The following is a 26166-nucleotide window of genomic DNA, read 5'->3' on the forward strand; positions in this document are numbered from 1 at the left end:
TATAACTTTAAACATTTTTATTTATATGTACATTTATACACATATACACAAACACATGTGTAATTGGGATCATATTCTATATAATACTCTGTGACCTCTTTTTTTTTAAATTTCAAATCCACTGTATTATCCTTGTTCAAAATATAGATTATAAGCATTCAAGAAGCATTCTTGTTCTAATATAATGACCTAGGAGTAAGGATTTCAATAATTTTCAGGCCTGAGGTAATTATTAAGAAATGTTGATGTACAAGTGTATGCCTTTTTAGGAAAGAGTTAGCTAGCTATCTTCTACTGATATCTGTGAAGGTTTCTTCATTTCAACCACATCAACTAATATTCTCTACTTCTATCTATTACTATTATAAAGATGCATCAGTATTTTAATAGATTGGCACCACTTTTTCTTTAAAGACCAATTGGTATAACATTTTATTTATAAAATTCAAAATATTCCTTAGTCATACAAAATGCAGAAGAATGAGGCCCTAAACACCAATTTCAAGGTAATGATATCAATGTTACAAGTCAACCATGAACAGCATCTCCATTTAGGTTTTAGTCATATATTGTATATTATGCTGTCATTAATCTTCCATGGAAAATTAGATATGTATGAATCCCACCTAATGAAGAAAGGCATTTCATATTGTTCAAGCAGAAACAAGCAACCACGTGATTTCACATATCCACAAGGAATAAACGAATTTCGTGATTTAAGAGCAGAAATACATTAATATTTGCTAGTCACAAATCTCAAGTAGGGTCAATGTAAAAAAGGCACATATTGAAATTACTGGTAACTGTCCAAAAATGTATCCCCTGAATCTTCTGAAGCATAATAGCATACACATTATCTAAGAGCTTAACTTCGGATTGTTCCTTACATAAGTATTCTGACTTAGAGTGATGTCTGAAACGAGTGACTGGCTTACTGCTGTCTACTGTGAAATCTGTGACATTTACTGACATTTGATTTTCAATTAAATACTTTTCCATATTTTGTAACCTCATTTTTTAACCTAACAATACATTGTGAATATTTATTCACATTCTGACATATTCTTCTACTCCTGATTATCATTTCAGAATATGGTTGCTCTGTCCTTAATCTCTATTAGACATTTAGTTTGTTTCCAATGTTTAACCATTATAAACAATACTGTGATGAACTATCATATGTAAGTAATTCTATAAATATCCGATTATTTTCTTAAGTTCCCAGAGATGGAACTGCTTAGTCAAGGTCTTTAAACATTTTAAGGCTTTTATGACACTACTATCAGCAACACATGAGTATCTCATATTCTGATGGGTAGAACTTTTCTAGGGGTGACAATATTTCCTGTTTGAAGCTTGATTTGTTTTGAAGATACAGAAAATTACATAATAGAGATTTTTCTCCCTGGTATGCCATAGCTCCATCCATAGTGCTCCATCTATTCTACCCTGTCAATTTGGTGTCTGAGGGGGGAAAGGTAAGATTGTGTTTAAGATGGTGTCACACCCTTGGCACATGAAGCACAATATGTAGATCAAAGAGGAGAAAGCCCTGGGCACTTCTTATCTCCAGTGTGCTCTTGCTAAATGCCTTCCTTGCAGTATTAAGCAGTCTACTGTAGGTGGACAGAATAGGTCTTTTCTTACCTGAAATTTTCTCCCCTTCAAAGATGATAACCAATTTTGTTATTTTCATTAAACATTCATGACCTGAGGGGCACCCGGGCGGCTCAGTAGGTTAAGCATCCGGCTTCAGCTCAGGTCATGATCTCACGGTTCATGAGTTTGAGTCCTGCGTCGGGTTCTGTGCAGACAGCTCAGAGCCTGGAGCCTGCTTCGGATTCTGTGTCTCCCTCTCTCTGCCCTCCCCTGCTTGCACTGTCTCTGTCTCTCAAAAAATGAATAAATATTAAAATTTTTTAAAAAAAAATATTCATGACCTGAAAGATCAGGTCTACTCAAAGATATTTAATGGCAAACTATATAATTTTTATTAAAAGAAAGAAAAAGAAAACCAAGTGGCGTTAACTTTGATTTGAGTATATACATGATGAGAGTTAATCCCTCCCTGTTTTAATGAGTATGGCATTAAGTGCCTATATCTTGATCTTTCATGCAGTGCAACCTATCATTGAGAGATTTCAAAGCTGTTATTTAAGATGTTGATTATATAATGTATAGATGTCATTAAGTGTGTGGTTTAATCTGTTAAGACACACTTAGAGAAGGGAGCATGAGTGTATTATTGTCACTTTTACAAATCTGTATCAGTATATACATATATACATACATATATATATATATATATATATATATATATATATATGTATTCATGACCTACATATGTATGTGTGTGTGTATATATATAGATATATATACACACACACATATTTATGTGTATATATATATACACACACACATATATATATATAGTAATATACAGGTATACTGTATAGTAAATACTGTATAGTAAATTTACTATACTACTGTATAGTAAATATACAGGTATACTGTATACTAAATAGTAATATACAGGTATACTGTATAGTAAATAGTATACCTATATAGTATATACTATACTATACTATGCTATATAGTGTGTATATATATAGTGGTGGTGGCTCAGTCAGTTAAGTGTCAGACTCTTGATTTCAGCTCAGGTCATCATCCCAGGGTCGAGGAATCGAACCCCTCATTGGGCTCTGCACTAAGTGTGGAGCCTGCTTAAGATTCTCTCTCTCTCCCTCTGCCCCTCTCCTCCACTTGTATGCTCTTTTTCTCTCTAAAATAAAAATAAATAAATGACAGTAAGTAAAATATTAAAAAAATAAAAATATTATGTAGTGCAAAACTTCAGTTGGTAATTTATTTTACTTGCCTAGCACCCTCCACCTCCACTCCTCTCCCAGTTAAGATATACACCCCACGGGGCGCCTGTGTGGCTCAGTTGGTTGAGCGTCCGACTTCAGCTCAGGTCATGATCTCACGGTTCTTGGGTTTGAGCCTGCAAAGGCTTGTTGCTGTCAGCACAGAGCCTGCTTTGGATCCTCTGTCCCCTCCCCCCCAACTCTCCCCTGCTCACGCTCCCTCTCTCAAAAATAAATAAACTTAAAAAAAAAAAGATATACACCCCAAAAAGACTGTGACCTTGATTATCTTGTTCACTGCTGCATACCTATCTTAAATAGTTCCAGATATCTAGTAAAAGGTCTATAAATATTTTCTGAATGAATGAAAACTAAAGCCGTAATTCAAAAAGAGTAAAAAAATAAAAACCAAAACAGCATTGCATTTATAAAATACTATAAACAAAAGTCCCAAAGGCATCCAGTTGTAAAACAATCCAGATGTGCCAACAGAGTTGCAAATTTAATCTAATTCCAAACTTTAAAGTGGTAGCATGCATTACTGCTTCAATGAATGATGATATTAATAGTAATACTCAGAATGAGTAATAAATGCATAGTGGGATTCATAATATCAGTGTCAGAAGTAGCCCTTCTGACTGAATTCTGAGATTCAGACTGATCTGATCTGAATTCTGAGATTCAGGTATTCTGACTGAATATTTGAGAAAAGGAAGAGATCAATCCATGTAGACAAATATTTAAACCTGTGGCAGATGAAAAAAGGAGGTAACTGCAGAAGCAATTTACCTTTTTTCTTATTGTGTGGCTTCTCTTTATTTTTTGCTTTTTCACCTTTATCTTTGAAAACAAAAGGACTAAAAAGCACCGGGGTGGCTCATTCTGTTGAGTATCTGACTCTTGATTTCCACTCAGGTCACGATCCCAGGGTTGTAGGATTCAAACCCCGCACTGGGCGCCATGCTGGGCATGAAGCCTGCTTAAGATTCTCTCTCTCTCCCTGCCCCTCCCCCCCCCCCCCCCCCCCGTCAAAAATTAACAAAACAAAACAAAAGGATTAATTTTGGAGGACCTGAGTGGTTGGATCTTTGGTAAACAGGTAACTTAAAAAATTTTAGGAGAACTAAAGTATGTTAAACTTAATAGAAGCTTAGAAGGCACATCTTTTTTCAGATGACTACCATATGCACCCTTTACAGCTTGACTTTTAAATAAAGTCTTAAATATCAGAAGAAGGCAGAAGGCTTGTTTGATTTTTTTAACTTGGTTTTTATTATAAAATGTATCATATACACCAAAGAGCATATAAAATCTAGAAGTAGATTTTAAAGAACTATAGAAACATCAATATATCCACTAGTTTGAGAATAACTCTTTTAAAAGTTTATTTACTTATTTTGAGAGAGAGAGAGCATCTGTGTGCAGGGGGGTAGGGGCAGACTGAGAGAGGGAGAGAGAGAAACCCAAGCAGGCTCCTTGTTGTCAGCAAGGAGTCCACTTGGGGCTTAGTCTCACAAACTGTGAGATCATGACCTGAGCTGAAATCAAGAGCTGGATGCTTAACTGACCGAGCCACCCAGGTGCCCCGAGAATAATTTCTTAAATGAACTATTTATGAGAATTGTCACATCATTTGTTCTCCTTTTGAATTTTCACAAAATGGTGGCTGTTTATTTAAATAGCTAGGTCTATTCAAATCCACAGTTCTGATAATTTCCACTACAGAATACTTATTTCCGGAATCAACCATAGTTACTACAGAGCTAGGAGTATATTATTTTTCAGAATAGTGGAAAATTGTACTTATGGCTCATAAAAATAGAACCTCATAGTTTCTTAATGGAAAAATATGACTGGAAACTACAATTCTTTCATATTAATTTCTAAACTCAGAAGTGAGATCATGATACGATCACTTGGCATGTATCTAAGCTTTTTCTGGACAATAACTACCTTGACTGGGTAAAGAATAAATCTTCTCAGATGCATATTCACTTCTTCTTAAGTGAAATTTGAGTTAGGGATAAGTTACTATTTATCATATGGAATCTGTATTAGTTTTCTATTGCTGTACAAGTTACCATTTCATGAATAAAAGCAATAGACATTTACTCTCTTATAGCGTCTATGGGTAAGGAAGGTAGACGTAGCTTAGTTGGGTCTTCTGACTCTGGGTCTCTCACAAGGCTGCAGTCAAGGTGTTAGCTGTGGCTGCAGTGTTTTCAGTGTTCTTAATGCTTGACTAGAGGTGGATCCACTTCTATCTTACTTGGAGGACATTGGGAGGATTTAGTTCCTCTCAGTATGTTGCACTAAGGGCCTCAGTTCCTCTCTGACTGTTGACTGGAAGCTGCCCTCTGTTCTTTGCCACCTAGACCTAACCACTGAGCGGTTCACAACATGGCAGTCTCCTCCATCACAATGAGCAAGTGAGAGAGCAAGAGAGAGAGAGAGATGAAGATGGAAGTCATAGTCTTTTGTAAACTAATCTCAGACACACCTTTCCATCACTTTTGCCATATTCTATTCATGAGAAGCAAGTCACTGGGTCCAGCCGACACACAATGGGAGGAAATAACAGAAAGATGTGAAAGTCAGCAGGTGGGGATCATTGGGACCCTCAAAAAGGAGAAGATGCTGTATTTTTAGGTGATTAGTGAAGGATAATTACCACCTCTCTTGCCTATTGGCACTCTTACATAGTAACATTTCTACTATGCCTTCCTTTTTTTTTTTATCAGAAGTATCCTTCTGGGCTCATTCATCCATTCGACAGGAATGCTGACAATACAGCTTTTAGGTGATTAAGCCTGGTGGCCAGCTTGCTGTATTACAAGCCCTTTTCAGTTGTACCACCCTTTATGTGTGTTTGAAACTTTCCATGCCTTTGGTCAGCCCGATTATTTCTTTGTTTGGAAAAAGTGAGATAACTCATCTGAGGTGATTTTCCCCCTCACAGGGGAAAATATATTTATTATTTCACTTTGAAAGCTTTCTTTTATTTTTTTAAATGTTTATTTTTGAGACAGAGAGAGAGAGTGTGTGTGAGAACAGGGCAGGGGCAGAAAAAGAGGGAGACACAGAATCTGAAGCAGGCTCCAGGCTCCAAGCTGTCAGCATAGACCCTGACGCAGGGCTCAAACTCACAAACCATGAGATCATGACCTGAGTCAAAGTCAGACACTCAACCAACTGATCCACCCAGGAACCCCTGAAAATTTTCTTTTCTTTTTTATTTATTACAAATTTTTTAATGTTTATTTATTTTTGAGAGAGAGAGAAAGCCCGCGCACATGAGCGGGAGAGGGGCAGAGAAAGAGAGGGAGACACAGAATCTGAAACCGACTCCAGTTTCCAAGTTGTCATCATCACACAGCCTGATGCTAGGCTCGAATTCACGAACCACGAGATCATGACCAGAGCCAAAGTTGGACACTTAACTGACTGAGCCACCCAGGCACCCCTGAAAAATTTCTTTTTACAGTAATTTCTTCTGACTATCATTCTATAACTTGTGCTGGAAAAACGACCATACTCATCTTTGGCTTCATTAGAGTAAAATCTGGTCACTTGAAAATTAAGTTTTATGCTCAATATCTTTCATAATTTAAAGAAAAATTGTCCAATTTTACTCACAGGTAAAATTGCAGTGAAGGGTGGGTTTTCCAAAAGCTGCCAGTGCTAGAGTCTGTTTAATACTTGAAGCTGTAAAGTTGAGATATGGTAATGATTAAAAGGGTTTTTGACATGTTTTCTAAAAGGCTTTGGGTATTTAGTTATTAGCTAGTACTACATTTTGTCAAAGTATCGTGATTGTTTCTTGCGTTTCTTAATTGTTCATTTCAGGCTTTTTTGACTTTCCCACTTTATTAGCTTCCTCCATCTTGAGAAATGATTCAAAAAACTTAAAATAGGAAATAAAAAAATATATGGTATGATATCTGCTATCACCAGAGACCAGAATTAGTCTCTCACCTAAAATAATTTAGAAACTGGACAAAATGTATGAAGTCATAGTTTTCAGGGATCAAAGAGCAGGCAGTGCAGGACAGAGATTTTTCAGAGAAGGAAATTCCTATAATTGCTCTGGCTGCAGGAGATTTTTTCAGGCTGCAGCATAGGGAGGAGGAACCCAAGCAAAGCTCGGTCACCTCTCTGAGCAGAGGAAACAGAGTTGGAAGATCTGGGAGGTGAAAGCATCAGAATTTCAGGTTGAAAACCAGAGGAGAGAGCTGCACAAAAGAAGAGCTTGGGAGAGTACCTCTTGAGTCTTCAGCTGAGTACTGATCGGTACAGGCATGTGAGAAAACTACCAGGGCCAGAGGAAAAAAATCACTGGAAAAGAAGAAGCACAACAAAACTTGGGAGTCACACAGGGTCAGGAATAATTTGTGTTCCAACCAGATAGCGTGGAAAGACCTTATATGTAGGGCATCGAGTAGAGTCTTCAGAAGGTTATCGCCTTAGCAGTTGGGCCAATAAGCCGTAAATGAAGGGCTCTTCTGGATCTGCCCAACAAAGCTTAAACGTGAGACTTGAAAGGCTCAAACTGTTTCCAAGTAACATAAATGTATCCCAGAACAAAGCCCAAAAATGTTTATACAAAAAAAACACAGCACAATGGCATGCAATAAAAAATTAGAAGGCATTCCAGCAAGCAGGCAAATACAACCTATAATGAAAAAAAAATTAATAGAAACAGCCCCAGAAATGACACAGATGACAGAATAAGTTAAATTAATTAGGAACATTAAAACAGCTATTATAATACAACTCCATATCTTCAAAAAGTTAGAGGAAAGTGTGAGCATGATAAGAGGTATGTAAGATCTTAAAAGGACCCAAATCAAACTTCTGGAGATGAAAAAAGAAGCAATGCTTAAAATGAACGATACTCTGAATGAGACTAACAGCAGATTGGACACTGCTGAATAAAATGTTAGTAAGTTTAGGGTGGCTCAGTCAGTACAGTATGCCACTCTTGATCTCAGGGTCGTGAGTTTGAGCCCCACGTTGGGTGTTGGAGATTACTTAAAAAAAAAAAGATTAGTAAACTTGGAGACACAACAATAGAAATTATTCAAAATGAAACACAGAAAGATAGAAGACTGGGGTAAAAAAGAACAAAGCATCACTGAACTGCAGGACACCATGCAGCCTAATGTATGTGTCCTTAGAGTCTCAAAGGGGAGGAGAAAGATTGATGAATGGAATGCATATATGAAGAAATCATAACCCAAATTTTTCTATATATCATGAGAAGTATAAACTCACAGATCCAAGAAACTAAAAAAATCCCAAGCAAGAGAAAAATGAAATAAAACACAGCAATTCAAATCAAAATGCAATTGTTGAGGACCAGTAACAAAAAGGAAATAATACAAGCAGGGGCACCTGGGTGGCTCAGTCAGTTGAGTGTCCAACTTCGGCTCAGGTCATGATCTCATGGTTGGTCAGTTCGAGCCCAGCATGGGATTGTTGCTTTTAGCCCAGAGCCTGCTTTAGATCCTCTGTCCCCCTCTCTCTCTGTCCCTCACCTACTCATACTCTCTCCCTCAAAAATAAATAAAAACATTAAAAAAAGGAAAATATTAAAAGGAGCCAGAGAAACAAGATACAAATACAGAGAAACAAAAGTAAGGATGACAGGAGCGGTGCCAGAGTGCACATAGAATATCCTTAAACTACTGAAAGATAAAACCGTTAACGTAGAATCCTAGACCCAGCAAAAATCTTTTAAAAATGAAGTCAAAATAAAGACATTTTTAGACATAGAAAAGCTGAGAGAATTCATCACCAGTACACCAGCTGAAAAACGGAAAAAGGAAGCTCTTCAGGCACAAGGTAAATGATAACCGACTGTAAATATGGATCTACACAAAGAAATGAGGAGCACTAGAAATGGCAAATGTGGGGATAAATATAAAAGACTTTTCCCTTACTTTAAAGTTATCTTTAAAATAATGATCCATTTAAAGCAAAAAATAATAGCCATGTATGGTGGGGTCTATAATACACGTGGAAGTAAATACATATGACAACAATAGCATAAGGACTGGGTGGGGACAAAAGGAAGTATATGGTGGTAAGGTCTTTATACTATATGTGAATTAGTATAATATTACGTAAGGTAGACTGTGATGAGTTAAAGATGAACTATGAACTCTAATGCAGCCATTTTTTTTTTAAAGTTTATTTATTTATTTTGAGAGAGAGAGAGAGCGTGAGTTGGGTAAGGGCAGAAAGAGAGGGGTGAGAGAGAGAATCCCAAGCAGACTTCGCACTGTCAGCGCAGAGCCCAATGTGGGGCTTGAACTCACCAACTGCAAGATCATAGTAGAAATCGTGAATGGGACACTTAACCAAATGAGCCACCCAGGCACCCCTCTAATGCAGTCATTTAAAAAAACAACATGTATTGCTAATAAGCAGATAAAGAAGACAAAATAAAATCATCAAAAGTGTTCTGATTAATACAAAAGAAGATAGGACGAGAATAAAAAGCAAACAATAGATGAGACAAATAGAAAACAAAAAGAAAAATGATAAATTTTAACTCAATTATATCAACAATTACAGTAAATGTAAATGGTCTAAACACACAATGTAAAGGCAGAAATTGTCAGAGGCAAGCATTAGCCTAACACCAAAACCTAAGACATTTCAAGGTAATAACAAGAACAACAACAACTATTGTCTATATATCAATATTCCTTACGAACATGGATTTAAAATTCTAGCAAATCAAACCCAATAATTTATAAAAACAATAATATTTCATAACCAAGGAGGGTTTACCTCAGGGCTGCAAAGTTGGTTTACCATTTGAAAAGTCAAACAATGTAGTTCACAACTTTTGCAGACTTAAAAAGAGAAACATTTGATCATCTCAATAAAAATAATTTGACAAAATTAATATCCACTATGCTAACACTCTCAGCAAACCAGGAATAGAAGGGAAATTCATTTAACTAATAAAGGGCATGTCCTGAAAACCTATGGCTAATATCATACTTAAAAATGAAAGACTAAGTGCTTTTTCCCCATTAGATTGGAAACAAGACAAAGTTGTCCTTACCACTTCAGTTGAACATTTTACTGGAAGTCAGAGCTACTGCAATAAGGCAAGTAAAGAAACAAAAGTTTATAAATTGGAAGAGAAAAAGTAAAACTTTTTCTGAAGGAATCAATAAGAAATCTACTAGTACTAATAAGTGAATTTGGCAAGATTGCAGAATACAGGTCAATACATAAATATCAATTGTACTTCTATATACTAGCAACAATCAGAATTTGAAAAAAATTTTAAATACCATTCATTAAAAACATTAAAATATGAAATGCTTACCCACAATGATATGGTCAGCTAATCCTTGACAAAGCAGGAAAGAATATCCAATGGAAAAAAGACAGTCTCTTCAACAAATGGTGTTGACAAAACTGGACAGTGACATGCAGAAGAAGGAAACTGAACCACTTTGTTACACTGTACTCAAAAATAAATTCAAAATGGATGAAAGACCTAAATGTGAGACAGGAAACCATCAAAATCCTAGAGGAAAACATAGGCAGCAACCTCTTTGACCTCGGCCATAGCAACTTCTTACTAGACAGGTCTCTGGAGGCAAGGGAAACAAAAGCAAAAATGAACTATTGGGACTTCATCAAGATAAAAAGCTTCTGCACAGTGAAGGAAACAATCAACAAGACTAAAAGGCAGCTTAAGGAATGGAAGATATTTGTAAATGACATATTTGATAAACAGTATCCAAAATCTATAAAAAACTTCTCAAACTCACCATCCAAAAAGCAAATAATCTGGAGCAGCTGGGTGGTTCAGTTGGTTGAGCGTCTGACTCTTGATTTCAGCTCAGGTCATGATTCCCCTTCAGACTGTTGGGCTCTGTGCTGAGCATAGAGCCAGTTTGGGATTCTCTCCCCCTCTCTCCCTCTGTCCTTCCCTTGTTTATGCTTGAATGCTCTGTTTCTCTCTCTCTCAACAAAAAAAAAACAAACAAAAAAAAAAAACAGTAGAACTACCTTAGCATCCAGCAATTGTACTATTAGGTATTTACCCAAAAGATACAAAAAGACTGATTCAAAGGGGGCACATGCACCCCGATGTTTATAGCAGCATTATCAACAATAGCCAAACGATGGAAAGAGCCCAAATGTCCACTGACTGATGAATGGATAAAGAAGAGATGGTACATATATACAATGGAATATTACTCAGCCATCAAAAAGAATTAAATCTTGCCATTTGCAATGATGTGGATGGAGCTAGAGTGTATTATGCTAAGTGAAAAAAGTCAGAGAAACAAATACCATATAATTTCACTCATATGTAGAATTGAAGGAACAAAACAGATGGACATGTGGGTTAAACAAGAGAGGGAAGCAAACCATAAGAGACTCTTAACTATAGATAACAAACTGAAGTTGATGTAGGGAGGTGGATAGGGGATGGGCTAAATGGGTGATGGGTATTAAGGAGGGTACTTGTTACGATGAGCACTGGGTGTTATACATAAGTGATGAATCACTGAATTCTACTCCTGAAACCAATATTACAGTATATGTTAACTAACTAGAACTTAAATAAAAGTTTGAGGGGGCACCTGGGTGGCTCAGTCAGTTGAGTGTTGGACTTCGGCTCAGGTCATGACCTTGAGGTTCGAGAGTTTACGACCCACATTGGGCTCGCTGCTGTCAGCCTGTCAGCGCAGAGCCTGCTTGGGATCCTCTGTCCCCCTCTCTCTCTTCCCCTCCCCTGCTTGTGTTCTCCCCTATATAAATAAATAAATAAATAAATAAATAAATAAATAAATAAATATTGAAACAAAAAACACAATGAAATGCTTAGGAATAAACTTAACAAAGGAAGCATAAGACCTGTACACTAAAAGCTGTAAAACATTGCTGAGAAAAATTAAAGACCTAAGTAAATGGAAAGACATGCCTTATTCTTGGGTCAGAAAACTCAGCATTGTTTTTTAAAAAGATTTAAAAGTAATCTCTACACTCATTGTGGGATTCCAACCTACAATCCCGAGATCTAGAATCAGATGCTCCACTGACTGAGCCAGCCAGTCGCCCCAGAAAACTCATATTGTTAAGATGCCATTCCTCTCCAAATTGATCTATGGATTCAACGTAATCTCAATGAAAAAAATCCAGCAGGATTATCTGTGGAAATTTACAAGTAGATTCTGAAATTTGTATGGAAATACAAAGGGCCTAGAGTAGCCACAAAATTTTTGAAGAGAAACAAAGTTGGAAGATCTACAGTGGTAGTAGTATTTAAATGGTAGTAAATCCACACTATTGAACACTATTCATCAGTAAAAAGGAATAAATTATTGATATGTGCAAAATGGATAGACATTAAAATCCTTATGCTGAATGAGAGAAGTTTGACAAAATGTGTACAGTATGGTTCCATTTATGTAAAGCAAACTAATCTATCACAACAGAAATCAGATCAGCGATTGCCTGGGACAGGGGTCAAGGGAGGGATAGATGACAAAGAAATAAGAGAAAACCTTAGTGGGGATGGAAATGTTTGTCCTCTTGATTATGGTAATGGATTCAGAGGTGTATACCTATGTCATGGTACACTTACTGTACTTCTTGCAGATTATTTTATATTGATTACACTTCAATAAAACTGTATGGTTTGACACCAGTATTAATATTAGATGTAGTACTTACAAGAGCTAGTTAGAATTCTAAATGTGTATATTAATAGAGCCTGCAAATTGGTTTCTTCAGTGTTTTACCTGTAAAAATTGTGGTCCTTTTGCAGTGATCAAAGACATATTTTATCAGTGCTACTCCTTTCCTACCCAAGAGCCTTCTGACAGTTTTGAGTATGTATGCATCTATGTGTTCTGGTACCTAAGTTCAGTTACTGTTACTAAGTACAGAAAAAAAAAGGACAGTGTATTCAATTGCTTTTAGGCCTGCTGCCTCCTTGGTTTTTGGGCAGCTTGCCTTCTTTTAGACCTTTGTCAGTGAGACATGTTCCAGATCTTGTTTCATGACTATAGTCATAAATGGAAAAGTTATTTTCAGTGCTAAAAAATGTATGAAGGCTCTGAAAATGCTAGACATTCATCCAGGATCTCCAGTGGATTTGCATGGGTGGAAGAATAGAAGACCACTGGTTTACACTGTTTTCAGATAACTTTATGATCACAAATATACAAAATAGTAAGAGTACTAAAATTATCTCATTTCTTCTAATGAACTGAGATTAGCATAATTTTTAATGTAATTATTTGCTTTCTGAGAATCAAGCATGTACTTGTTAAGCTAAGTATAGGTAGTCTTCTTACTTCATGATTTAATAATATAAACACTGCTGTGCTAAATTACCCAACTCTTATAAGGAGAAAGCCACAGGTATCGCTTACAACCTAAAGTAATTTTGGTACCTCATTTTTTTTACTTTAACAATTTTATTTAGATGTAATTCATATACAATTTCAACCATTTAAAGTGTACCGTTCAATGGTTTTTCCTCTATTCACAGTTATGTATGCAGCTATCACCATGATCTAATTTTACTATTTTTATCACCCCAAAAAGAAACCCCATACCTATTAATAGACACTTCCTATCCCCTCTCTTCCCCCTCCCAGCTCTAAGCAACCACTGATGTACTTTCTGTACATTTGCCTATTCTGGACATTTCATTTAAATAGAAGCATACAACATGCGATCTTTCGTGATTCATTTTGTGACGTGATCTTTTGTGACTCGTTTCTTTCACTTAGCATGAAGTATTCAAGATTCACCCATGTGCTAGCATGTATCAATCCTTGGTTTCTTTTTATTCTGAATAAAATTCCATGGTATAGAATTATTTATACATTATTTATTTATCCATTTACTAGTTGATGGATATTTGTTTCCCCACCCTGTTTTTTGGCTATTTTAAATAATGTACTATGAACATTTGTGTACAAGTTTTGAGGTTGGATGTGAGTTTTCCTTTTTCTTGGGTATATATCTAGGAGTGGAATTGGTGGGTCATATGGAAACTCCATGGCTAACATTTTGAGGAACTACCAAACTGTTTTCCACGGCGCCTACCAAGTTATATTCCTACCAGCAATGTAGGAAGGATCCAATTTCTCAACACCAACGTAAAGTACTTTGCAAGCTTCGTTTTACCCCATAAATTGTGGGTCCCATGTTACCACCAAAATGCAGATCTATTTTAAGGAAGTTGCTTTTTCCCACTTGGCAAAGAAGTTCCAGATATAATTTTCTTTCTCTAAGAAAATGGATTTGAACTGGTTTATCCTAAGGTAACTTCTAACTAAAAATCTGTGCTTCTCCAAATTCTTCATCTTCCAACAGAAAGAATGGCTCTTCTTATTTGCACCTTGCAGTCTGACCTAAATAATAATGTTTGTTTGGCAAGGAAAAAATAAAGCTGGAATCCAAAACCTGAGTCATTGTTTTAGGTAAATTATCTATAGTCTGAACTCGTTACCCTTTCTGCCTGTGAACCAAAATCTTGGCATGTTTTGTCTTCAGTTGCTTTTGAAAAGTTCAGGTATTATTTTACAATGTATGAATAATTTAGTAAGTGGACAAAAATGAAGAAATTGAACCTACTTTTTATATAGGTAACTTTTAATGTAAAAACATTAATAATTTTATATTAATAAAAATATAAAATTATTATATATATTAATAAAATATAAAAATAATAATAATAAAACATTGATAATTTCCATCTAGGATGTTATAATCATAGTATTAATCAGTATCAATTATAATATTAAAGCCCTGTTGTACCTCTCTTTCATACAAAAGCCAAATGTGATCTATGACCTAGTTGTCACTTTTCCTCTTGGTTTAAGCATCCATCAGATTTATAAATCACACCTGTAGCGGGGTGGGGGGAGGGGAAAATGGGTGATGGGGATTATGGAGAGCACTTGTAGTGATGAGTGCTAGCTGTCATATGAAGTGTGGAATCACTATATTATACATATCTACAACTACTGTTATACTGTATATGAACTAGCTGCAATTTAAATAAACTTAAAAAAAAATCACAGTTGCAACCCACACATTTGATAATTACTAAAGCAATTCTCACATTGATGAGGAATCCAAAGGCAAAATAAGGAAGTTTCTTCTCTCCATAATAATCTGTTAATTTAGTGGTTAATATTAGACTATGAAATTTAAGAGAGAGGCAGCATAACAAAAGAGCATAGGCTTTGGAGTTTAGATAGAAAATAGAATTAAATCCTGGTTGTGCCATTTACCAGCTGTACAACTTTTGGAAAGTTTCTTACCTTCACTAAAACTCAGTTTACTCATCTGTTAAATAGTATTAATAGCTCCCACTTCATTGGGTTGTTGTCAGGCTCAGTAATGCATCAAGTACAAAATCTGTATCGATGAATTTAGGGTGTTTTTTGTTTTTGTTTTTTTTACCTGAAAATCTTTCTTGATGGCTCACCATTTAAATATATATTACTTCCTGATCTAGAAGTGTGTCTTTTAAAGATTTAATGTTTCTTTGTTTTTGAGAGAAGAGAGAGAGGGAGAGAGAAACATGAGCAGGGGAGAGGCAGAGAGAGCTGGAGACACAGTATCTGAAGCAGGCTCCAGGTTGAACGTCAGCACAGAGCCAGATTCAGGGCTTGAACCCACTAACCGGGAGATCATGACCTAAGCTGAAGTCGGATGCTTAACTGACTGAGCCACCTAGGCCCCCTTAGAAGTCTGTCTTTGATTTAGGTCAGTACGGATGTGCTTTAATATAACCTGTTTAAGAACTGATTTCACAGCCTGTGATCTTTATCTGCCATTAGATTCAGATTTTTCATACATTTTTTTTCTTCTTAGCCTACAGGATTATATTTTCATTAATCCATATTCAATTTATTCCTAGGTTATCTTGGGCACATTTTTCTTTTCCTTATCTTCCTCAAAGAAAGTAGAAATTTAAGAAAACAAGAAGATTTGGAGAATGTAACAACCAATGATCATTATTGCTGGCAAAAAGAACTTGAATTTGAAAGCTCTTGGAAACAAGGATCCTTGATACAATTATGATTATTATATCTATCAATTTTCTTGGGGCACGTCTTTAGAGAGACTAAAATCAATTTCAATTTGTATTCTATTTATGTGCTCTTCCATGTGTGTATCTCAAGGTAGTTATGATTCAGATAATGTACATAATACTCCTGTGAAACTCATGGTCCAAAAACATTAATTAACTTAATTTACAAGTAGGTAAACTACAGCCTAAAGTGGTTGGGTTGCTTTAGGCATCTGGGCAAGTCTAGGGAATTTACAGCTGCCAAACAAGGCTGGTTTAGTTAATATTGTTTCTCAGAAACGAGTTCTGAAAAGGAGAAATCTTTTACTATGCTAGCATGTCCCCAGTGAAACCTTTAGGTTTTTTTCCCCGTCAGCTAGATTCTTCATTTATTTACATGAAAAATGTTTGGAACTTTATGCCCCACCCAAATCCTTCTCTTTAATGCTAATTAATACCCTTGTTTTGTGTGTGTGTGTGTGTGTGTGTGTGTGTGTGTGTGTGTGTGTGTGTGTGTGTGATGGCAGGCTCCTTTTTAAGCTATTGTCATAATTTTTGCCTCCTAGCATTCTTTTTTGCCAAAATACTTAGTATTTAACTATTTTTATGCTGATAGTATAAGGTTGCATTCAGTAGATTTCTTGTTATTATCTTTTGACCTAATAAACTTGCTGTAATGCCACATTGATTTTCTTATGTATCTTCATCAATGTAATTTTTAAACCCTCTTCAATTCTGGATTTATGTACTCCCTAACAAAGAGCTGAGACCTCCTAAATACCTCTTGACTCTTTTCTGTATATCCTTGGAGACAATGTCTTAGCTCATTCCTACGCAGTTCACTGGACCACCATAGTGGCTTCTATAATTTTATTCTGACCATATCAATATGCTGCTTAAAATCTTTTTTTTTCTTTTCTGCTTAAAATCTTTTAATGGCTCACCCTGACTCAGAATAAAATGTGATCTCCTTTGCTTGGTATACCATGCCCTTCCTGGTCTGGCATCCATCTATTTCATGACCCTCATGTAATCCTTCCTACCCTGGGGTCTAGTCATACTGAAATACTCTCTATCCTTTATGCCTCTGCACATGCTGTTCCCTTTACTAGGAACATCTGTCCTTACTTTATATCTAAAATTTTTAGAAAAAAGTTCTAAAAACAATTTTGTTTTCTATCAGTTTAACTCTTTCATCAAATTGGTCACATATTTTAGGAGGTAAAGAGTTAAATAATTCAGACATTTACTGTAATCTTAATGTTTTTAGTAGTCTGATCACTAGTAATATGAAAAAATGTTTTGTGATTTTTTTCCTTTGGCTGCTGAAATACAGAAATATCTTAGCTCCACCACCCTTTTTCCCCTGAACCTTGTGAGACACACAAGGAGTAACAAACTGGAGCGTAAAATTCCATAGATGAAAAATTTTCCCCAAGTGAGAAACTAGCCTTTTTAATGACAGTATATGTCTAGAGACATCTAGACAAACATACAGACATTTCAAAGTCTATACATAAAAATCTATATTAAAGTCTATATTAAAGAATTTTACACACAGAATTTTAATACTGGTGTAAGAATGTCTCCTCAATATCCTATAGTTCTAATATTTGCCTCATTTACTAAAAACTGTATTAATGGCATAAATATTACATAGAATAATTTCCAGTATTTTGTATTTTATACATTTTTATACCTTCTTTTCCATTCCATCAACTAAAGATCCATAGTTTAACACAACTAAAATAGTTTATATATAGTTTAACATAACTAAAATCATTGCAGTGACAACAGTATTTAAACAATGGTTGGGACATCTGGCTGGTTCAATCAGTAGGGCAACTCTTGATCTTGGGGTCATGAGTTCAAGCCCCACATTGGGTGCAGAGATTACTAAAAAAAAACTTAAAAAAATAATTGTCAATTTTTTCTGTAACTTTATGCATGTATCTATGGAAACCACTGATATTCTATGCTCTTGAATATATTCTACTAATGATAGCTGAATATTTATTTTTATTTTAGAGCTTAGGGGGTGAATGATTTACAAATAGACTTGTCCCTTCATGTGTTGCTAATGTTATCTCTCTTGTCCTGCCCAGTGCATTCTAGAATGGGAGTTCTGGCATATACCCAGGGCCAGAGCAAGCAAATTTTGCTTTCGAAGTTCAACAAGCACTAAGACAAATGGGAATCAGAGTTTAGAAAATACAGTTTCTTTCTCTTTCCTTCCTTTCTTTCTTCTTTTCTTTTTCTTTCTTTCTTAGAGAGTGATTGAGTGTGTGAGTAGGGGAGGGGCAGAGAGGGAACTCCAAGCAGGCTCCAGCACAGAGCCTGACGTGGGGCTCAATCCCAGAATCATAAGATTGTAACCTGAGCTGAGATCAAGAGTCAGATGCTTAACTGACTAAGCCACCCAGGTGCCCCAGAAATATAGTTTCTTAAGAAAAGGTGCCCAATTGGTATGCTTGGGTGGCTCAGTTGGTTAAGTGTCTGACTTTAGCTCAGGTCATGATCTTGTGGTTCGTGGGTTTGAGCCCTGTGTTGGGCTCTGTGCTGACAGCACAGAGCCTGGAGCCTGCTTGAGATTCTGTGTCTCTCTCTCTCTGCCCCTCTCCTGCTCATACTCTGTCTCTCTCTCTAAAATAAATAAATATTAAAAAAAAAAACCTATTAAAAAGAATAGGTACACAATCAAGTGAAATTCAATAAACGTTCTGTAATTATGCACTGTTACTAATAAACTTATTTTTTCATGTGTGATTACTATTTGTATCTTATGTATTTGCTGCATTAGTATTGTTTGTTATGTTTGAAATTTAAGTGCCTAAATATATGCTATTACAGTAAACCGATACATTTAATTATGTATAAAATAGTTATACAAATAACAGCTATAAGTATCTTAATTATTTTTTATTTTAGTCCTTGTGCTAGCCTTTTCACATAAAGCTGTATACAAGGAATCTTACAGAATAGAAATCTAATAAATGGGATCTAATGTAACCTACCTTCTTCCCCTCTACCCTTCTTTTGTGATAAAAACACCTTCTAATCTTTTTTGTCCTATCTGGATTGATATGCAGAGTTAGTGACTAAAGAAAGACATATTTATGTGGTTTGTTTGTTTATTTATTTGAGAGAGAGAGAGAGAGAAAGAGGGGGAGAGGGGCAAAGGGAGGGAGGGGGAGAGGGAGAGAGAGAGGGGGAGAGAGAGAGGGAGAGGGAGAGAGAGAGAGAGAGAGAGAGAGAGAGAGAGAATATGAATCCCAAGCGGGCTCCACCCTCAGCGTGGAGCCCAACGTTGGGCTCCATCTCACGACCCTCAGATCATGACCTGAGCTGATATCAAGAGTCGGACATTCAAGCAACTGAGCAACCCAGATGCCCCTATATTTATGTTTTAAACAAGATAAAAGAAATGGGAAAACCAAAAATATTCCGATATTTAATTAAACTTGTATAGAGACACAACTATGTGTCTATACACAACTATGTATATTTATATATACCCATATAACTATTTACAAATATGTAAACATATATACAAAGACTAGAAAGGAAAATACAGAAACATATGTTAGGGTATTGGGGAGATTTTTAAAAAATTAATTTGTAATATACACCACAAAACATTACATTGAGATAGGACTATTTTAATGTCACAGAATCTTATACAAATGAATTTGTTCAAGAGCTTCTCTGTCAATATGCTTTTCTGGGTATACATCGTAGTTCAATGGTACCTCTTCAACCCAGGGAGATAACTGTATATTAATCTGGAAGAGAAAGATTATAAAAACACATGTAAACTGCAGAATGATCCTGTTCTCTGGAACTCAAGAAATCATGATGAACTAAGTAACTGAATACAAGAGATTTTTTTACAATGAGCAGGACTAAGTTTACATAGTGTTATATGAACAATATTTTTAAAGTTTATTTATTTATTTTGAGAGAGACACAGACAGCGCAAGTGGGGGAGGGGCACAGAGGGAGAGAGAGAGAATCTCAAGCAGGCTCTGTGCTGCCAGCGCAGAGACTGACGCAGGGCTCGAACTCATGAAACCATGAGATCATGACCTGATCCAAAACCAAGAGTCAGACACTCAACTGACTGAGCCACCCAGGTGCCCCTCATATGAACAATTCTTTGCTGTTCTACATGGCAGGTATGCGGATTCAGGATTTAATTTACTATGATTTTGGAACTTGAAAGAAAAAAGAAAATGCAGAATAGAGTAATTCTTTTAATGTAACTAGTTTAATAATTATTATTAGGTTTAAACAATAAAAGACTAGAACAATGAGAATACACAGAGAACAGAAAAAACTATTCATACATACACAGTGATGGTGCTAAGGGACTACATGAGAGGGGCTAATCTACTCCCCCCCATAACTTTTATCTGCTCCCCCCACCTTCCTCTGCATTGTAAACTTGAGTCTCCATGGCACAGAAATTCTAGAGCCACCAATGAATATATCTGGTTAAAGAAGATTCATTAAACAAGAAAGCAATAAAGTTATTAAAAAATTTATGTATAAATTTATGTATAAATACTTATGTATTCTTAAGTAATAATTTCCAGTGGTTATCTAGACAGATTTACATATTTAGCGTGAAAATTACTATTTTGTTAAGTGAAAATTCACCAAGTTACTTCAAACCTATATAGAAATAATAAATTGGAGACCATATGTTTAAAAGACACATTTTTATAAGTATGGAAAAGTATGGTAGGATTATACCACTCATGAGATGGGTCTCTCCAGAAAAGAATTAAATGGAGGGAATGGGGAGATTAACATCTTTTTTAAATATATCTCAGGATTATTTCCCTTTTTATGGCAAACATGAATTACTTTTGTAATTTAGATGATTAACAAAAAGTTCTTACAGTATTATTGATGATTGTTTAGTCTTTTTTTAAGGAAGAAATAGATACTTAAATTTGGCAGTGCTTATAGGTAAGGAAAGCGCTACTAAAAAAAACTATAGCACTCCATTATTGAGAAATACAACAGTATCTTTCATCTGGGGGTCTCTAAGAACTTTATAAATACTAATGAATCTTTATATAAAGGTCAATTTATTGGGTTGAAACTTAGTAAGTATGGGCCTTATTTACTTTATTTTTTAAAATCTGTCCTTTTCAAAAAAATGTTTATTTTTGAGAAAGAGAGAGAAAGCCTGTTGGAGAGGGGCAGAGAGAGAGGTAGACAGAGAATCCAGAGCAGCCTCCACCCTGTCAACACAAAGCCAGACATGGGACTCAAATCCATGATGAGATGACGACTTTAGCCAAAGTCGTATGTTCAACCTACTGAGCCACTCAGGTGCTCTGGGCTTATTTTATATGGAGAATCTGAGGAACAAAGAAGTGGACTGCATAAGATTCCAAACTACAGAGTACATGGACCTCCAATCTACATATCTTATTCTAGAAGCCTTGAACAACTCTGTTCCTTTTGTTCTAAGGGAAATGTTATGATGTGGGTGTTCTAAGCTTCTTACAAACATTTAAGAGCATTTGTTAACCTAAAACTGTAACCCCCCAGTTGGAAAAACCAGGTGGAGAAGCAAAGGAATCAATACCAAGATAAGAATTATAATTTCTGAGCTCTTGAGGTCAATGAAAAAACTACAAACCAGTTCTTAAGCCATAGGCTTTTGCATTCTTTCAATCATATGTCACTATATCCAGAAAAAGCATTTCCAGAATATTGTAATAGCTACCAGAAAAAAGTAGAAGAGGGGCACCTGGGTGGCTCAGTCGGTTAAGCGGACAACTTCAGCTCAGGTCACGATTTCATGGTTCATGGGTCTGAGCCCTGAGTTAGGCTCTGTGCTGACAGCTCAGAGCCTGGAGCCTGCTTCGGATTCTGTGTCTCCCTCTCTCTTTGCCCCTCCCCTGCTCATGCTCTGTCTCTCTAAAATAAATAAAAATGTTTAAAAAAAAAAAAAAGAAAAAAGTAGAAGAAAAGTTTTGACAATAAAAATGCTGGGAAAGAGGCTTACATACCTGAAGATTTGACAGAGAATCTTCAAGGCTTGGTACTGTTACTAATAAGGATCCTTGTTTCCTTACATTATGGCTGATATATTCCCAGGCTCTGCAACATATTAAAAACTTGTATTTTAGGTTTTACCAGATACTGAACACATAAAAAAAAAAAAAGAAAATGACAAGAGAAAATGCAGCATAAGCAATACCTAGAAATCCAGGTGGGCAAAAGTGTTTGCCTGCAGGAAACAGGATTATAGCAGCAAATTAGAAATTGGGAAATTTTTCAGTTCAGTATTGAAGAGATTTAGCAAGATGGGGATTTGTGTTACTACCAGGTACTGTAAGGCAAAAACTCAGTTCTCAGGACCAATACACAAGGTAAAGGTGGATCAGCAGTTAACGCCCCTTAAACTCTTGATGAAGTGTCAAAACTGGATCTGCGGATGGAAAAGGGCTGGGGAGAGGCAGAGAGGGGAAAGGGACGTGGAGAAAGGCCACAGAAGCCAGAAACCAAGAAAAAGCTAACAATAAAGCAGAATATGTAGATTACATTTTTAAAAATAACATCAAGAGTGAAATCATACTTTATTTGGTTGTCAAAAATATTTAATGGAAAGACTTCTGGACAATATGGTTTAGTGGGGCCAGCCTGGTTGAAAGCACGACGAAATACCATGTACATATGTATGTGCCAGAGGGCAACACCTGAGCAGTTCTGACTCACTTTAATGCAGACATGAACTGGATTCTCATGTACACGAGTCTCGACAGTGCACCCCGCTACGGGGGAGCGATGGTCAGCAAAGCAGGGATGGGCATCCCTTGCAACAGGCACGTGGGCAGCAGTGTCATTTGTATTTATTTTAGTTACAACAATTTATTAGGTTTAGTATTCTGGAGTTTATTAGGCAAAATGATACAAATGTTCTTTTTTCTTAGGCTAGATCTAAAATCATGTAGCAGTGCTTGATAACAGTCCCTGTGCTTGGGTTAGAGCTATTGTTTTGATGTGGTGCCTTAAAAATGATGTATTTTACAAGTTTATTTAATAAGAATGAAGAAGCTGAGTAAATTGGCACGGTTGGTCATGGCTCTCAAAATACTGGTAAGCTGTCACTGTAGGAGTTGTATCTGTTTTACCTAATAAAAAAATGCATTGAGGCACCTTTGAAACTAACAATTACTCTACAAATCTGGGGTGTTACCCTGCAATGAGATCTAACTTATTCTGAAGCCTCAGACTTTCCTGAGTACACATTTTCTATTATTATGATATATTTCTGTTTTCTCTTATATACTAACTCCTATAGCAATATCATCCCACTTGTCCCAGATTCTAATTAAGACTACAAGTCTTTGGAGGCTATATGTAATGCCATCTGTTCCTTTTCACTTAGTACAATACAGAATTAATACAGCTAAATGATCAGTTTCTTCAGAATGATTCCAATGTCAGAATACTTTACTATGTGTTCTAAACATTCTCTTATATACTGTCATTCATGACTATAACCTGCATATATTTAGACTTCATTGCACTAGACTAATTTAGGAGAAATGACCGAACCAACATATGTGGCCAAAACCTATTCACTGAACAATGAGAGTTTGTGACTGAATGTACCAAGAAAGCTTTTAAAACAGCCCAAACATTCAGCAGTATTTCCAATATCAAGTTCACCAGTAGCTTTCACCAGTCTTCAGTAGTCTAAATCTTTCTACAATGAATCTCCAAAGATTTTAAGGTGTTTTTCTCTTTTAACTTCTTGTACAACATAAACCTGGTTAATATTTCATTCTCCAACAATCATGTAATGTTTTGGCTACTGGTCATTAACTTAAAAAGGTAAAGAGCTAATCATACTTTGTCCACTGGAAATTAAGTTTAAAGAAAGCACCATTATTAAAACAACTTTGCTCATGTTGTGTTTCTGGTCTTTAGCCTGTGACCAAAAATTGTCACTCATTGTGGCTGAGCTTTGACTATATGATTAGCTTTCTGTTGAACTAGTTTCTTTCTTTCTTTTTTTAATGTTTACTTATTTATTTTGAAAGAGGAGAATGTGAGCAGGGGAGGGGCAGATAGAGAAGGAGAGAGAGAATCCCAAGCAGGCTCCACAACTGGCACGGAGCCTGACGATCCCACGAACCATGAGGTCATAACCTGAGCTGAAATCAAGAGTAGGATGCTTAATCATTGAGCCACCCAGGCGCCCCTGAACTAGTTTCTTTTTAAAATATTTAAATTGTTAATTTCATAGTGACCTTAACCTACTAGTAATGGGTATGGATATATGTATATATTTTTTAATATGAAATTTATTGTCAAATTGGTTTCTATACAACACCCAGTGCTCCCAGTGCTCATCCCAACAGGTGCCCTCCTCAATGCCCGTCACCCATTTTCCCCTCCCTCCCACCCCCCATCAACCCTCTGGATATATGTATTTGTGTGTGTGTGTGTGTGTGTGTGTGTGTGTGTGAGAGAGAGAGAGAGAGAGAGAGAGAGAGGGAGGGAGGGAGAAAGTTGGGGGCAGGGTGAAGGTAAAAGGTAAAAGGGTGGCAGGATGAAGAGGTTTAGCCATTTGAGAGTCCACTTAGTAATAACTATTTATGGTCTGTAACTATATGCCTTTTTATTTCTCTGCAGTAGAAACCTTATTGGTACACTAATCCAAACATTTGTATAATTCCCTTTCATACATATAGAAAGGAGCTTTCCTGCATCTAGAGTACACATATGCCATTATGATAAATAAAAAGCCAGCAATCCTAACTAGCCAGAAAAATCAGTGTCTCAGACTATGGACCATAGGAATTTTCCAATTAGAGGAACCTACTGGTCCTGATGGATCAAAAAACATCAAACTGTGGCACAGAAGTCAAAAAAGTGGTAACAGATTTGCTGATTTTTCCATTACCTGAAGAGTGGAATAACTCTAGGAACCAACTATTACCACCTTAAAAATATTTTTAGTTTGATAATTAAGCACTATTTTGGTGAATATTCTTATATCTTGCTTTATACTCACAAAAATTAATTCCCATCATTTTGTGATAGAATAGCACATGAGATGTTTTTTCAAAGAAAATAAAACAGAAAAGAGTAAGTATAAACGCCCACTGGGAATAGATATTTTATTGCATCTGTGATTGCTAAGCAGGTGCTTGAGTCATGATATAATTTTATATATACCCTCCCCCCTGCAAATTAGATGTGATATTCTACAAAGTTAGACAATCAAAGTTTATTTTTATTTTATACATAATGCATTTCCTTGTTAATATAATCTTGTTGAGGTTGTTTTAAAAAATAGTTTAATATGAAAGTATTTCTACTTTATCAATCCTTTATTTTTTTAAAAAAATATGCATTTATTTAAGTAATCTCTACACCCAATGTAGGGCTTGAACTCATAACCCCAACATTAAGAGTTGCCTGATTGACTGAGCCAGCCAAGCGCCCCACTAACCCCTTTTCATACTTTGCTGAATATAGTTTAACAGATTCTTGCTTGAATAAATAACATACCTGGCCTGTTCTGCCTCATCAAGAAAATATTCGAAGACGTTATTCATTATAATAACATCAGCATTTTGCAGAAGTGAACCTTGGGTACAGATGTCTGCATGAAGCACCTAAAGAAGAATGAGTTCATTTAAGAAAACAAAGATACCGTATCATATAACCAAAGAAGAAATATTTATTGGTTCAATGATGTTGTTGAGGCAATATGAGAAGTTAACCAACTTAAAATGGGAGAAAGAACAGTATATTTAATAGTACTGTCTAGGGGAGATACTTGATATCTAATGAAAACCATAAACTTGTGAAAATTTGTTTTAGATGGATTTATTTATACATATATACATATATAAAATTTATTCATATAATTATAGTCTTTTAATCTCCAGTTCAGAGCTTTTTCTCACTATGATTATATCATTAACTGTTAAGAGTCAAAGGCCCTAGGGTCAAATTCTGGCTTCATCATCAATGGAGTTTGTATACTTAGGCAGTCAGTATCCTCATAAATAAATTGGAATATATCTATTACGATTCACAGAATCAAATGGGATCATATAAAAACAATAAAAGTAATTGATACATTGTAAAATGTTAATATGCTTATTGGCTTTGTCTAACTTTTCATCTAAAATTTACTTGATATATTATTTATCTAAAAAAGCTAACAAGATAATTTAT

General features: G+C 35.8%; 1 protein-coding gene across 2 annotated transcripts in view; it reads right to left on the reverse strand.

Annotated features, from left to right (window-relative positions):
* Positions 1-19501: 19501 nt before the first annotated feature.
* LOC122222460 overlaps positions 19502-26166 on the reverse strand; it is a 42150-nt gene continuing 35485 nt past the window's right edge. For both annotated transcript variants that reach the window (XM_042942980.1, XM_042942979.1), the window contains exons 6-8: positions 25492-25598; positions 21975-22065; positions 19502-19727 (exon numbers count right to left, since the gene is read on the reverse strand). In XM_042942980.1, coding sequence (XP_042798914.1) covers positions 19611-19727; positions 21975-22065; positions 25492-25598 — 315 coding nt within the window. In that variant the 3' untranslated portion in view covers positions 19502-19610. The remainder of the gene's footprint in view (positions 19728-21974; positions 22066-25491; positions 25599-26166) is intronic.

This window comes from Panthera leo, chromosome B3 (genome assembly GCF_018350215.1).
Source record: "Panthera leo isolate Ple1 chromosome B3, P.leo_Ple1_pat1.1, whole genome shotgun sequence".
NCBI classification, from domain to species: Eukaryota; Metazoa; Chordata; class Mammalia; order Carnivora; family Felidae; genus Panthera; species Panthera leo.